The sequence below is a fragment of the Chrysochloris asiatica genome, unplaced genomic scaffold (genome assembly GCF_000296735.1).
Source record: "Chrysochloris asiatica unplaced genomic scaffold, ChrAsi1.0 scaffold00039, whole genome shotgun sequence".
Taxonomy (NCBI): Eukaryota; Metazoa; Chordata; class Mammalia; order Afrosoricida; family Chrysochloridae; genus Chrysochloris; species Chrysochloris asiatica.
In genome coordinates, this window is record NW_006408557.1 from 6,409,271 (window position 1) to 6,425,365 (window position 16,095).

At 40.4% G+C, this 16,095-nt stretch overlaps 1 protein-coding gene across 1 annotated transcript; it reads left to right on the forward strand.

Moving 5' to 3' along the window:
* The first annotated feature begins 4,622 nt into the window (after positions 1-4,622).
* On the forward strand, positions 4,623-15,528 carry BANF2 (barrier to autointegration factor 2). The gene is made up of 2 exons (XM_006860631.1): positions 4,623-4,761; positions 15,377-15,528. Exons 1-2 carry the CDS (start codon positions 4,636-4,638, stop codon positions 15,521-15,523), a joined length of 273 nt encoding a protein of 90 aa, XP_006860693.1. The 5' UTR covers positions 4,623-4,635; the 3' UTR covers positions 15,524-15,528.
* The last annotated feature ends 567 nt before the right edge of the window (positions 15,529-16,095 follow it).

Below are 16,095 nucleotides of genomic sequence, written 5' to 3' on the forward strand. Positions count from 1 at the left end.
TCCCGTAAAGATTTACACCCTCGGAAACCCTGTATAGGGTCGCTATGGGTTGGAACCGACTCGAGGGCACTTAACAACAACAACAACAACGCTGGAGAGCAAGTTTCAGTGTCTCTTCTGACATCCTTTTTGAACTTTTCCTTCTTTCTTGTCTTCTTCTCATTGACTGTTTGCTTTCTTCATGTATGTTTGCTTTCTTCTTGATGTTATTCAACAACTCTTCTGGTCTTCGGTCTTATAGTGTTTAACGTATCAAATCTGTTCTTCAGATGATCTCTAAATTCAGGTGGGATATATTCAAGGTCATATTTTGGCTCTTGTGGACTTGTTTACATTTTCTTCAGCTTTAGTTTGAATTTGCATGTGAGTAATTGATAGATATTAGGGAAGTTTTTTCAACAACTCTTGAAATTTTTCTGCTTTTTTTTTTTTTTTCTTTTATTGGTTTCTCCCTGTTCTAGAATTCCAATCACATGTAAGTTATTCCTTTTGTTTTTTGTTAAGTACTGTGGAGTCGGTTCCACAGTGTCACTCATAGTGACATTGCACAGGGTTTCCGAGGCTGTAAATCTTTACGGGAACAGAAAGCCTCATCTTTCTCCCACGGAACAGCTGGTAGTTTCAAACTGCCGACCTTGAGGCTAGCAGCCGGATTCGTAACCACTATGCTCCCAGAGCTCCTTATTCTTTTTGGTAGTGTCCCACATAAATCTTAGACTTTCATCGGATTTCTTTGCTCTTTTCTGATTCTTCTCTAGCAGTGGTGTGTTGTCCAATTGGTTCTAACCCATATCAACCATGTATTGGATTTCCAAGGCTCTAAATCTTTATGGGAGCAGAAAGCTTCATCTTTCTTCCACAGCGTTACTGCTGAATTTAAACTGCTGACCTTGCACTTAGCAACCTAACACATAAACCACAACGTTACCAGGGTTCCTAGCTAATGAATATTGAGAGATTTGTCTTCAAGCTCACTAATTTGGCCTTCCATTAATTCAGTTCCACTTCTTTGCCCTTTCAACGCATTCTCTATTTCTGAAGTCTTAGTATTGATATTCTGACTTTCTAATTGCTGTTTTTGTATGGTTTCCAATTTCTCATTTATTTTGTCAATTTGTTCTTGCTGTTTTCCTGAATTCTTGTCTGTGATTTCCTTAATTTCATCTGCAGTTTCCTTGATCATTCTATCAATTCACGAAGGTATCTAAGTGTCGTTCTTTTAAATTTTTTATCAATTAGTTCTGAGGCCAGTTTTGGTATTATATTTTCTGACAATTTTGGCCACTTGTTTGTCACTTTGTCTTGTTTTTCATGCAAATTGAAATTGTGTTGTTTTCTCAGAGACATTGTAGTGTTGTATATTTATATTTAATTGATGTTTATATGTTGGTATACTCTCAGGCACCTATCACTTGCCTCCTCATAGATGTGATAGAGATTGGAAGTGTGAATGCAGTTCTCTGCTGTTTGTATAGCATAGTTCAGAGGTGGTTCATGAACCTTCAGATGCAGTGGTGGTATTCCCAGAACTTGACCCCAGGTAGAGCAGAGGCTGTGCAGGAAGGGGTGCCACTGGCCCTCGGACTGGCTAGGGTGGGAACTCGCCACACTGCCAGCTAGTAGAAGGGTGAAGGAAACAACATAGAAACATACTGTTTTTGATGCCAATCTCTGTGTCCTGTGCCTTCAGGTCACTGCATTAACAGTTGCTCACAAAAGCTCAAGATGGCTGCTGCTCAAGACCAGCTGACTACCTGCCTGTTTGTTTTTGTTTTCTCTTTCATTGCACCTGTTCAACTTTCTCGTCTAGTTATCACTTAATCAATCCACTTCTCTGTCCTATTCTCTGAAGCTCAGGGCTCCAGGATCACTGTCCATATCTGTTTCACTTGACCTCCCATGTCCTTGTTGCAGAGTCTGCTCAGCATATCTGCCTACTCTGCAATCTTGCCCCAGAAATCCAAATTTCTATCTTTTAAAGTGACCTACTCATAAAATTTCTATTACAGCAGCACTAGGAAACTAAAATATTATATTAGTTAATTTTATTTTCTATTTCTTGCAACATGAACTGTCAAAACTGGTAGTAGGAAGGGGGTGCTGCAATTAATAAGTCTTAAATGTGGAGTTCTGGTACTGTGCTGTAGGATCTGTACTGGACTAGACCACAAGGTCTTTTGAATCACAAGGTGGGCAGTTCAAATTTACCAGCTTCTCAGAAACCCTATACAGCATTTCTATGAGTTGGAACCAGCTCAATGGAATTTAACAACAATAATAACAAATGTGTGGCATTAGCTAAGAAAAGGCATTTAAGCAGAGAGAAATAAGGATGTCTTCACTCAAATTTGGAAGACAGGGATGTTTCTCTAGCAAACTGATAGGTTAAGTTGGTCCTGTTTTATCTTAGGATTCAGACCTTATGTTTGTGGAGACATTTCAGGATTTTATAGGAAACATTCAGGACTCTGGCTGTCTCTAGAAATCTTCATTAAGGTCTTAAATAGGACCCTCTGTCTGTGGTCTGCAATCTAAAGTGATTGGAAATTGATAAGCAAATATGCTGGGTTGAAAAGTTGATCTATCTAGCTAAAGTTAGAACATAGGCATAAAATCAGGTAATTTACCAGGATAAAATATCAGGGCCTTTAAGATTATCAATCCCAATTCCCAGGTCTCTCCCAAACATCTGGATTCCAACCTTGATTAGGGGACAATTACTTTGTGGTTACGAATCGGGCTGCGAACCTTAAGGTCAGCGGTTCGAAACTACCAGCCGCTCCACGGGAGAAAGATGAGGCTTTCTACTCCCGTAAAGATTTACACCCTCGGAAACCCTGTACAGGGTCGCTATGGGTCGGACCCAACACGACGGCACTTAACAACAACAACAACAACTTTACTATGAAGATGCATTTGGAGGAGATACAGCTGGGGAAAAGGGAGTAAATCTAGGTGCTATCTAACCTCATAGATGGAAAGGCCAATAATCTGAAGACCAAAGGTACAGAGGCTGGCAGCCAGCTCAAGGATCATGCTCTGAGCTCTCTGGCTCTACCTACCAGCCCATAGGCTTAACTAGAAGAAATCCATTAGGTTTTTAAGGGAACTGAATTGATAAAGTAGCCAACTATGCCCTGAGTTTGCCTGTCCCTCAGAGCAGTCCCTGAACTTGTATGCACAAGACCTGTTGCCCATTGATGGAGATTATGACACATCTCCCAGAAAAATATGACCTTGGATCCAGTAACTGAAGGAATCACAGGGTTATCACTTTGGGGAGAGGAAGTGAGTCTGTTTTAACCAAGTGTGGGTATTTTTAATGATGTAAGGGAAGAGTGCAAGCAGGCTTTGGATAGCCCCAGGGGTGGACTATAATAGGACATTATAGTGGATGCTTTAAAACCCATCTCCTCTTCTCAGTGCCAGCCTGGCATTGGCAGGTAGAATAGCAGCCAAGATCTACACCAGAGTAAGGGGATATGAGTTGTTCTAAGATATCATTCATCCCCAGCCCAAGAAGGACCTCAGTGATACCCAGTACAATCTGACCTTTCTTTTCTACATTTGTTATTTGGAAATCATTAAAGAAAAAATATACAGAACACTTTCATCATCTGCAAATATCTCAGGATAATAGTCCAGAACTCACAGTTCATCTAGTTTAGAAAAATCTAACTATACCCAGATCTAGCACTGGGACATAAGGCTCCTATCCTAAGCTCATAGTGGCCACCCAATAAAGGTCTTAGGGACTGGATGAAGCATCTGCTTGAAGATGAGTTCTCTTTCTTCCTCTTTTTTTATGAAGTTATTGGAGAATATGAGTACTAAAGCAGCAATTTTACAACCATTAGGATAAGCAATTGAGGATGAGGACAAAAGAAGGAGAAAAAGTCGAAAGAATCAAAAGGAAATGGAGTGGCAACCCTGACTATATCATACCTGAAGCCCACTCCACCCCTGGACTTCAAAGTGGCATGTCTTCTTTAACCTTCATCCATTTTGTTTTCTGCTACTTGCACCAAACAATTATTGTGAAGTATAATAAATACTAAACTAAAGGTATGAGAAAGTGGTAGCTGGTTAAGTGAGAAGGTAGGTTAATTAGCTTAAAGAGACAAGATATCTCTTTAAGCATTTAAAAGGGAAAGAGCTGGGAAGGCACCAATTATAGTTCTTAATATAAAGGAGCTCTGGTAGCGTAGTGATTACGAATCGGGCTGCAAACCTTAAGGTCAGCAGTTCGAAAATACCAGCCGCTCCGCGGGAGAAAGATGAGGCTTTCTACTCCCGTAAAGATTTACACCCTCGGAAACCCTGTACAGGGTCGCTATGGGTCGGAACCGACTTGAAGGCACTTAACAACAACAACAACAATATAAAGCATGTCCTTTTTATGAGGATTTATCTGACTTGTCTGTGGACATCATTACACTTTTTCTAACCCATCCAAGTGGGAATACATGTCAGGGTACTGTACTTGGCATCCAAAAGTTCTCAGTAAAAGCTGGATGGAAAAAGGAAGCCTGCCATCTGTCTGGCCTAGGCTGAGGGAGTTCCCCAATATCCACTCACACTGTGAGTAGTCAGGCACCTCCTAATCCTTTTATCTACCCCCTACTCTTGTAGAAGATGGATCACATGTCTCCCAAACTGAGAGCCTTCCTCTCAGAACCCATAGGAGAAAAGGATGTCATCTGGGTGGATGGGGTCAGCCATGAGCTTGCAATCAACTTGGTCACCAAAGGTTTCAGCAAGGTAATTTTTTTTTTTTCTTTTCTACCTTCTCTCTTTCCTGCAGCCCTGCCACCTGTCCCTGCAAGGCCACCAGAGAGCAAAGCTGCCGTCTGGCAGGTGGCCACATGCTTCAGTGTGATTGACATCTTACGCTTGGGTAGCCTAAAGGGCCCACAGAGGACAGGCAAATAGAATCGTTCCTGCTCTGAGTAGCTGGACCTAGGCATAATTCACTCAATGCGCAAACACCCAGGGTTCACAAATCTGAGCCAGCTGAATCTTCACCCCACTGCCATGAAGGAGCACTCATGGTGTCTTGTTGGTCCCTGTTGGAGTGCCAGCCTGGCATTGGCAGGTATATTGGCAGCCAAGATCTACACCAGAGTAAGGGGATGTGAGTCGTTCTAAGATAGCATTCATTCCCAGCCCAAGAAAGACCTCAGTGACACCCAGTACAATCTGACCTTTCTTTTCTACGTTTGTTATTTGGAAATCATTAAGGAAAAGAAAATATACAGAACACTTTCATCATCTGCAAATATTCCTCTGAGCCCTTTATAACAACCTCAGTCTCTGACAACTACTGATTTATTTTTTGTCCCTCTAGTTTTGTCTTTTTCATTTTAACTATTTTTTAAAAGAGGATTTTAGGCAAAATGATAGGCATATTTAAGACAAAGAAATGAAAGAATACTGGGAAATTTTCAGGTATCTGAGTGTCAGGGCTGTAGAGAAGAAGGCACAATTTTGTTTGTGAGCAGTGAAACCCCTGGGATGTGCCCCCTTTCATGTCAAGTCCTCTTGGCTGGACAGTGACCAATATGTCACTTCTAGGCCTAGAGCCACAAATTCCAGGCACTGATGGGATTTCACCTCGATGTTTTGTTTTGAGGCTCCCATCTACCTGTGTTTTAAAGAAGGGTCACTATTTCCATTGTGGAGTCCTGGTGTGGCACTGTGGGTTAATGCATCAGACTGCAAAGTCGTTTGAACTGCAAGGTCGGTGGTTCAAGCTCACCAGCTGCTCCTTGGGAACCCTATACGGCTATGGTTGTTATGGGTTGGAATCGACTTGGCGGCACTTAAAAAACAATGTTTCCATTGTACAAAAGAGGAAAAGGAGGTTCTAGGGAGTTTGTACCTTGAACGAGGTCCCTATGAGCAAAATGACAGTTATGGTTTATCAACATAAACCACATGAGAAGGTCAGAAGCCTGGTAGTTACACCCAGGCTTAGGCCGAGGTTTGGTGGCTAGACCCCATGTTAAGCTCTGGGGTACCTTACAAGATGATCAGGTACTTCAGGATGCATAACTGTGAGAGTAGGGCCAGCAGTAGGAGAGCTTGAAGCAGGCAACTCCTAGGGGGCAGACTGTCAGGATCCTGCCTTTGTTTTTTGTTTTTATGAAACCTTGCAATGCTGCCTGGGGGATGAAGTCTGGGCATTGGGAAGGATCTCTTTGGGGCCTTCTGTCTTTTCAAGGCTCTTTTGAGGTGTATGTAGCTGGTTTCCAGCTACAGTTTCTTTCCTGGAAGCAAAATATGGCCTTGACTTTTACCATTACCCCTATAGTGGTCCCAGCTATGTCCCAGGAAGCTGGCCCCCAGCTCTTTTATACTTTTTCTGGGGACCTGCTGGGATGCAGAATCTCATGAGGCTGTTCCTAGAACCCTGTCTACTCCTCCAAACTCAGATTTCTCTCCAGACACTATGATGCAGAATGCCCAGGGGAGAGATGAAGACCCAGCCTCTGCTCCTTTGATATGTCAACATGTCTCTAGCCCCTCAGTGGAGGAAGGGATGGAAGCGCTCTCTCAAGCTGCTCTATTCCTGTCTCTACACAGGCCAGATTTCCTTCTCTTTTTCTATTGAAGGTGGAAGGGGCTGATTTCCACCACTTCCCCAGCTCCTCTTCTCCTTGATTGTCTCTCTGGCTCCCCATTTAAGTCTTCATCTTCAAAATGGTTGCTACAACTGAGTCCCCCGAGTCTCTTCAGGAGCTCAGAAACCAAGATTTTGGCTGCATTCTCTCTGGGTTATTTTGTGTCTGCCTTCCCTGGGTTTTTGCTTGAATTAGATCTCTGTCAGCCAGTTCTATAACCTCTGGCTACTTGGGGCCATTGAGCACTGGTCTGAGTTGAGATATGCTGTTAACTATCAAGTTCTCACTGATTTTAAAGACTTAGTTTTCAAAAAGTAAAATACTCATTTTTTATTCATGTTAAAAAATAAGTATGATATTCTATAGGTTAAAATGATAGATTGAAGATGTGTGATATAATAAAATACCTTATTAGAATTAATTTCATGTCTCTTTCCCTCTTTGTACTGGAGCTACTAGAAAATTTAAAATCACATATGTGGCTCACGTTATATTTCTACTGAAGAGCACTGGTCTAGATTTAATGGTCGAAAGGAGTAAGGAATTACTGAGAAAGAAAAATTCATTGTATACACGGCATTCCAAGTTTCCCAGGGCCACAAATCTTTCTGCCTCCACTCTCCCCTTCATATTCACTCAGGTTGTCTATAAACCACAAACACATATGGAAACCACCTTCTTGCTGACCTGGGACCCCTTCAAGAACCCACTCTCTGCTTACCTCCCCTATGAAGTCTTTCTTGTGCCCACCTAAGTCTAACAGAACTCCTTTTGAACATATGAAGTATTCAGTAGCATCGCTCCATGTGGAAACCTGAGTGGGTTTCAACATACAGTGACAAACAGAAGGAAACACAGCTTGGTCCTGCACCATCCTTACAATTCTTGTTATGTGAAAGTCCATTGGTGCAGCCACCATGTCGATCCATCTTGTTGAGGGGTTTCCTCTTTTTCCCTGACCTTCTACTTTACCAAGCATGATGTCCAAAGTATGTAAGATGAAGCCTCACCATCCAGAGTGAAAGACAATGAGCAAGTGTCAGGTTACAACTTGGTCCCAGAGACTGAGAAATGAGCTCTTCTTATTCCTGGAAAGTTGGCCTCTGTTGCCACAAGTCCTGGCATCCTTGCTGCCAAGCCCAGAGGGAATATGGAGGCTCTGATGACTGGGACTAGCTGGAGACACTGATGACTAGGACTAGCTGGAGACACTGACATGCCTTCAATGTGTGCCTTACTCTTCCAGATCAGAAAGCGGATACTGGTGTGTGCAAAAATGGGGATCAGAAAGACATGCGATCTATCCCCTCTGCCTCTTAGTGATTCTATCTGTAAAATGGGGATGGGGCAGTTGGGAGGATTAGATGCATTTAAACACATCAAATGTCAGGAGCAGTGCACAGCATGCCACAAGTGCTCAAAAGTGCCAGATACTACGAACTACGGTTAATTCATAACTATTACTAGTATTTAGATTATTATTCATGCTCTTTCTCCTTGGACAGAGGTCTGTGTTTCTTGATCTGGTGTTTTTCTCTTTTGCATCTTCTTCTCCAAGTATAGCAACTAGACCAATGAGAGCTTAATGTTTATGATGAAATTTGTTCCTTTTTGTGACTTTTTTGCCTTGGTTCTTTGGAAAAATAGCTTGAAAGATTTCCCCCGAAGTCCAAGGAGTTACCTTTGCCTTAGTGTCCTACCCCAGAGGCTTTGTTACTTTTGTTCTGGTTGATGGACATTTCCTGGATACACTGTAAACAATTTGTAGTTTGATATTTTTTGTGTGGCCCTGGGCTATAGCTAGTCTGTGATTGATCTAGTTTACACATCTTGCAAAGACTGATAAATATATTTATGTAAATGAAGTGACTATAACCTACTATGCAAATGAAGTGTCTGTGGCCTATGTAGTTCATGGCTCTGGTGGGAGGGGCATGCCTTGAAAATGACCAGGAATTTCCTTACATATGCATCACCCCTAGATTCTGGCAAACAGGAAATGAAGGAAAAAAGAAGCAAAAGGGGAAAAGGCAAGAAGACAGAAGAAACAGGGAGAAGGAGACAAGGAACCTCCTAAAAGAGCTATAGCATGGGTAAAAGACTGTGGCATTGATGATAGCAAGAGGACCAGAAAGGGACTTTAGAAGAGCAAGTCCTAGAAGGGGCCCTGTGGTACAGTTGATGGTGATGGAAGGCCAAAGACATGAAAGCCTGTCCTGAGCAGAGTTGAGAGGAGGCTTACATGGCTGAGAGGGAGTGTGCACAGCAGAAAGCAGGGCCTGCTTGCTTGTACAGTCAGGGGAAGCTGAGAGAGGTCCTGTACTGAAGAAAGGAGAGATATGCTCTCCTCTTCTGGGGAGCCTTGACTTTGCACACATGTTTCTTGATCCTGATCCCAAATTATAGCTTGTTGATCCTGATCCCAAGTTGTACCCTGTTACTTTCTTTTCTTTTTTAAAAAAAAAAAATTTATTGTGAATTGAACAAAGGTTTACAGAGCAGATCATCAGTTTTAAATTTAACAGATCATGTACTTTGCTTCATTGCAATGATTACAATCTTTTCCATGTACCAAATGTTAACAGTTTTAACCTCTATCTACTTTAACATTGCATTCCTTCCTGTGTCTCTCACTACCTTCATTGTTCCTCTGCTAACCTCCATCTTATATATTGTCTGCCCTGTCAATTATGCGAACACGTGTCTAATCTCTAGTTGGACCACAAAGTCAGTTTGAACAGCAAGGTTGGCAGTTCAAGCTCACCAGCTGCTCCTTGGAAACCCTATGCAGGGTTGCTATGGGTCAGAACCAACTCAACGGCACTTAACAACAACAACAACCCTCTGGCCCATGAATAATTTCTCTTGCTCCCCTTTGTAATCATCATAGATTGTTTCTTTTATCAAAGAAAGAAAAAAAAAAATTTTTTTTAAACTTTTTCCAACATTAGTCTCAAACTAATTTCACTTATCATAATGTCTTCCAGGTTCATCTATATCAACACATAGTTCACAGATTTATCATTATTCACTGTTTTGTAGTATTCTATTGTGTGTATATACCAAAGTTTGTTTAACCATTCTTCTGTTGATGGACACTTAGCTTGTCTCCATCTTTTTTGATGTGTCTCTTATAGACTGCATATTGAAGGATCCTGTTTTCTTATCCTTTCTGCTCTCTGTTTCTTGATGGTGTAGTTAATTCATTTACATTCAGTATAATGCTCAATAGGTATGAATTGATTGTTGTCATGTTGTTGTGTGCTTTTTGTGTGAGTGGTGCTGCTGGTTTCCTTGTTCCACATAATTTTCTGTACTGAGTTCATTTTGTTTGTGGGTTTTCTTTGCATTTTCATTTCTGTTGTGTTAATGTCTACTAAATCTTCCTGATTTTCCTTTTTTTATTTTGATGTGCAGGTGTATTAATTTACTTTGAGGTTTCCCTGGGATTTATTACTATTTTTCCCTATTTAAAGCAGTCTGTTATATCTTGAAATCTACTTGACTTCCTTACCTTTAGGAAGTTCTGCATCTACACTATTCCCTCTTTTTGCTTTGTAGTTGACTTCATTATAAATTGATATCTCCAGTTTCCTGTTTCCAGATTTGTAGCTTTGCTTTACTTTTAATACTTCAATGGATCTGGAGTCCTGGTGTGGCGCTGTGGGTTAATGTGTTGGACTGCAATATCAGTCTGAACCACAAAGTAGGCGGTTCAAGCTCACCAGTTGCTCCTTGGAACCCTACATGGGGTCACTATGGGTCAGAATGAACTCAATGGCATTTAACAATAATATCTGAATTGAGTTCTGGATGGTGTTGTCATATATGGTAATATCAGGTTGTGTTCTGCTTTTGTTGTTTCTCTGTCCAAAGAATACTGTTTAGCATTTTTGTAAAGTTGCTCTGATCATTACAAATTTCTTTAATTTCGATGTATCAGGAAATGTCCTAATTTCGCCATTGCATTTGAGGGATAGATTTGCTGGGTATGATTCTTGGTTGGCAATTTTTCCTTTCATAGTTATGTATGTACCATCCCATTGCCTTCTTGTCTGCATGATTTCTGCTGAAAAAAATGGAGCTTATTATTATCAGTTCTCCTTTATAGGTAACTTTTGCATTTTTTCCCCTGAACTTCTCTCAGGATTCTTTCCTTGTCTTTGGTTTTGGAGAACTTGATTCAGCTATGTCTTGGTGATTTTCTTTTGGGTTCTATTCAGCGTCTTTAATAATGTTAGGGAAGTTTTCTTCCAAAAATGCTTTGAAAAATTTCTCTGTGTTTTTAATTGTCTTGTTCTGACCACCCATAAGTTGTTCCTTTTCATAGTGTCCCACATAACTTACGTTGTTTTTTGGATTTTTTCATTTTTTTTCCTGATTGTTCTTCTAGCATTCTAGTATTGAGAGATTTATCTTCAGGGTCACTAATTCAGGCTCCCATTGCTTCAAATCTACTTCTTTGCCCTCTCAATGTATTGCCTATTTCTCAAATCTTAATATTAATCTTCTGGATTTCTAATTACAGGTTTTGTGCTGTTTCAAAATTTGCATTTATTTTTTCTGTTTGTTCTTGTAGTGTTTTCCTGAATTCTTCTATAGTGTTTTCTGTGTTCTCCTTGCTTTCCTCGATCTTTCTATCAATCCTTTGAAGGTGCTTAAGCATTGTTTTGAAAATTCTTTTTCAATTAGTTTCATTATCTTTTCTTCCTCAGAATCACTTTCTGGCTCTGTATCTTGAACATTTGCTTAAGCCATTCTCCCTTGTTTCTTTGTGTGAACTAAAATTGTCTGTTGTCTCCAGGGCATTGTGGTTTTGTTTGTATTTGTATTTAATTGATGAATGTATTTTGCTGTGCTCTTAAGCTCTCACCAGCTGTCTCCTGTGGGTATAGTTAGAGAACAGCAGAAGCCTGTACACTTTTCTCGTTCACTGTTCATGCACCTCAGTTTAGGTTGTTGTTGTCTGATGTTGACTGCTGTCTATCATTGATCAGGTGGTATAGGAGCTGGTACTGGCTCTTGCACAATGTGTGGAGCTGTGGAGGGTACAATGTGGTTGGGTTGTATCAGAATGGTTGCTGTCTCCTATTGAATGGGAAAGAGAAAATCCACACACAAGAAAACAAAAGGGAATAAAGAAATATAACTAACAATGAAAAGAGAACATAAAGGCAAAAAAGGAAAGAAAGAAAGAAAGAAAGGCAGCAACCAGGGAAAAAATTATAAAAACAAAAGAGGGGCAGGGAAATGGAACTACAGAAGAGAAAAATAAGAAAGAAAATAAAAGGAGGAAATTTAAAAAGCACTTAAGAATAATTTAAAAAGTGAAAAGAGGAGCAAGGAAATGGAGCAATAGAAAAGTAAGAGGAAGTAATAATAATTTAAAAAACAGAAAAACCAGGGGGTGGGAAGATAAGAAGAGAAAGAGAGTAATAAAGAGAGTTCACAAGGGAAAAAAAAGAAAGGGTATGAGAAACAGAAGAAAAGAAGGAAAAACAACAATTAGGATAGGATAAAATTCAAGGGAATGGATAGAGAAGAAGAAGGAAGAGAAAGAATAAACAAAAACAATGAAACAAGAAAAGCAGAAAAACAAACCCCAAAACAAACACAAAAAACAGTACAACTGATGGACTTGGAAAGGAGAAAACCCTGTGGGATTCCTGTAAGCCAAGGATCTTATAAAGTGAGCGTGGGAGGGATGTGACAGCAAAGTTTCTGGTCCTAGATATAGTCCCTATCAGCCTCAATTTTATCTATGTTCAGGGCTCCCAATGTGGAAGTAGTTCATGGAGGCCCTTGATGGACCTAGTTTCAGTGTCAGGACCATAGGACAGCTGGGTCAGGGTGACTGGTTAAATGCTGGTCTGATTGCTCTGGGGTTCTGTAGGTCTGGAGAGGAGCAGCCTGAATCCAGGCACTAAAGCAGGACACTAAAGTGATGCAGCTGACTCCCCATTTTACACTGGTAAGGCTTCCAACAATGTGGCTTCAAACTCCTGAAGAGCAGGTAGGGGTAGATGAGGGTCAAGATGGCCACACTTTCAGGGTGGCATGGGGAAAAGGAAGGAATCACACCTTTCCATTTTGTATGTGAATCTGTTCTGCCAGGCCATTGTCTGTTGCCAAAGTCAGCCGTTCACCAGCCAGTCTCTCTCTCTTTCCCTTCATGCTCAGATTCTCCTTTCAGCAAGCATACAGTCCACTTCTCTAACCTTTCCTCCAAAGCTCAGGGTTCCAGGATTGTCATCTGTGTCTGTTTCAGTTGATCTTTGTATTTTTGTGTCAGAGGGTCAGTTTGCCAGAAGTTCCCCTTGTTACTTCCTTAATAAATCACTTAAGTATAAGTATATATGTTTTGTGAGTTTTATGTGACCACTGTAACAGATTATAGAACCCAGCAGAGACGATAGAGAGTGCCCTGATGAAAAAGGTCTTGGAGAGTGGGCTGAAAAAAGTTTGTGGAAAAATTCATTATCTTTTCATTCCATTTTTCCCCACCAACTTTTTGAAGCCCCATTGTATGTCTGGCTACCCCTCATAGGAACTGGGCTTGGGCTGTTTTTGATTCTCACTATCCCCACTGAAGTTAGATGCCTAATTAAAAACATCTCAGTAAAATCCACCACTGAAAATATTGGCATATCAATAAAGTGAAAAAGGAGATTTTTAAATCAATTATATGCCTTTTAAAAAGGATAATTGAAATAATGGTTTAAGTTATCATGAAAGCATGACTTTTTTTCTATCTTCAACAAGTGATGTATGACTGAAAATAAAAATCCCAAGATTCCAACAGTTGGGTACATTTTATGATGCATTCAACTTTTACTTGAGTTTACTTTTATAAAAATATGCTCTTTTTGGTTAAAATGATATTTGCTTTATTTTATGTAACAAAAATAAACAAATGCCAGTAGTTTTTCCTGGAAAGAACCCAGAACTTGGAGGCATGAACATTGGTTCTCTATCATTTCAGGTGGAAGAACTCACACCAGTCTCGAGAGATGAGCTTTTACCATACCTGAAAGCCCCAGTGTCTACCAGCTACTACCTGGCCAATTTATGGCCACACAGTCTCAGTGGCCCCTTTCTCCATATGATCCTTGTTCTTTGTCAATAATGCCATAATAAAATTATAAAAAATAAATAAAAATCTGTGGAGGCAAATAATTAGAAAATTATGGTATCCCCTGAACTCTTCTTAAAACCAAGTAGGAAAGAAATGGGGTGAGGAACATTTCCAACTCCTTCGGTGTGTATTTTAAAGAGAGAAAGACTAGATCAGAGGCCTAATATGAGTGTCCAGGCTCTTGCTATTAAAAATATGACCCTAGACTAGCATCACCCTGAGAGCTTGTTGTGGCTGTGGCTGTGGCTATGTGCTGTGGAGTCAGTTCCGACTCATAGCGACCCTGTACAGGGTTTCTGAGGCTATGGGAGCAGAATGCTTCGTCTTTCTCCCACAGAACAGCTGGTAGTTTCGAACTGCTGACCTTGCGGTTCACATTCCAATTCGTAACCACTACGTGAGCTTGGTTAGGAATGCTGAATCTCAGGCCATATCTTAGTCCACTGAGTCAGAATCTGCCAGTAATTCTTGTGTTCACGGAATACTCAGGACAGGTTCTAGTTCATTATAAGCTAGACAGCTCCCAAACTAGTTCTGAGAGATGGGAATTGATACCAACACTAATCTGTTGTCAGCAAGTAGATTCTGACTCATAGTGAAACTATAGTAATCCTATAGGACAAAGTAGAACTTCCCTATAGGGCTTCCAGGGATGAAATCTTTACAGATTAGAGGCCTGATATGGCACTGTAGGACTGGACTGCTATCCACAAGGCCAGAGGTTCAAATCTACCAGCCACTCCTTAGAAACCCTATACAGGTCACTATGAGTTGGAGTTGACTCATTAGCACTTAACAACAACAACAATCTTTACAGAAGCAGACTGCCACATCTTTCTCTTGCAAAATAACTGGTGGGTTTGAACCACTGGCTTCAGTTAGCGGCCGAGCACTTAACCACTGTGTTACCAAAGCTCTTGATGGGTCTTGAACAAACCTTAAAACTCACTAGAGAGTTAGTCTCCTAATCTTCAAAGCTTCTGGCCAGGGCTTCAGGCACTGACAGTGTCTTCTGTTACCTGGCCTTTATCATCCTCCTCTGGTCTACTTTTTTACTTTTTAAATTTTGTTGTTATTGAGAATATACACAGCAGAACCTACATCAATTCAGCAGTTCCTACATGTGCCATTTAGGGACATTAATTACATTTTTTGATTTTGCAACCATTTTCCCTCTCCTTTTCTGATGAACATAAATTCACTGCTCCTTAGGTCCCTATCTAATCTTTAGAGTTGCTCATTTCATTTTGTTCCCATATATACAGTTCTTAAAAGAACATAATGCTCAAGGCAGACCTTCTTACTAGTTAGGCTAACCTACTGTTTGGCTTTAAGAAGACTTCAGGGGTTATCTTTGTTTTTTAAGCTTTAAGATTATTTCAGGGCAGTAGTTTCAAGACTTCATCAGACCTGACCTTCATAGCTCCTGAAAATCTGGAGTCCATGAGAATTTGAAACTCTGTTCTTCATTTGCCCCCTTTTGAACAGGATTCTTTCATAGCTCCTCTTCTGATTTTCAACTTCTTGTTTGTGTTTGAGCAAAGACGCACACAGCTAAGACAGTTTTATAATAATATTCTTTCCCCTTTTCTTCCTTGCCTTTATTCCCTCTCCCCAGGCCTACATCTTGCTTGGGCAGTTCCTTCTGATGCACAAGAACGAGGCAGAGTTTCAGAGGTGGATCATTTGTTGTTGCGGTGCCACTGAGTGTGAAGCCCTGGAGACTTCTAACTGTCTGAAGGAGTGGTGCGCCTGCTTCCTGTAGACACAGCCTTCACCATTGCTACTGGAATCAATGATGCATCCTTTACACTAGATCAGGCTTAGAGTTTTTATTAGTTGTTGTTTTTCATTAATTTGATTTTAATGACACATGCTTCTTGGCTGACAGGAACCTCCAGAGTTTTCTCTTCCCTGGGTCTGGCACCTGCTTTGGATGTTTCCTTTCCTTATTTTTGTTTGTTTATTCTTTCTTTCCTCTCTTCCACTCTTTAACTTTCCTTGCTATTTTTCTTTTCTATCTTCAGTTTTAGTTCCCTTCTTTTCTTCTATTTCTCCCCACTCCCCCAACCTGCACTTCTTCTTCTTTGTTTTCACTTTGATTATTACTCTTTACTATTCTCTGATCTCTTTCTCTTTTACTCATCGCTCCTCATACTTATGTTCAGTGTTTTTTCTTTCTGTTTATTTTATCTTCCATAGTTTATGTTTAATTTTAATTTTTTTGTGTGTGTTATTGTATTTTTCTAGTTGCCTTTTCTTCTTCTTTACTATTTTCTTTCTTGCTGTTATTTGCTTGTTTTATTGTTTTTTTCTTTTGTGTGGGTGTTTTCTTTT

Bases quoted from the DNA above. Each gene is read 5' to 3' on its own strand.
- BANF2 (XM_006860631.1), top strand. From the start codon at position 4,636: ATGGATCACATGTCTCCCAAACTGAGAGCCTTCCTCTCAGAACCCATA. The intron at 4,762-15,376 runs GTAATTTTTTTT...CCCTCTCCCCAG, and splicing joins TCACCAAAGGTTTCAGCAAG to GCCTACATCTTGCTTGGGCA.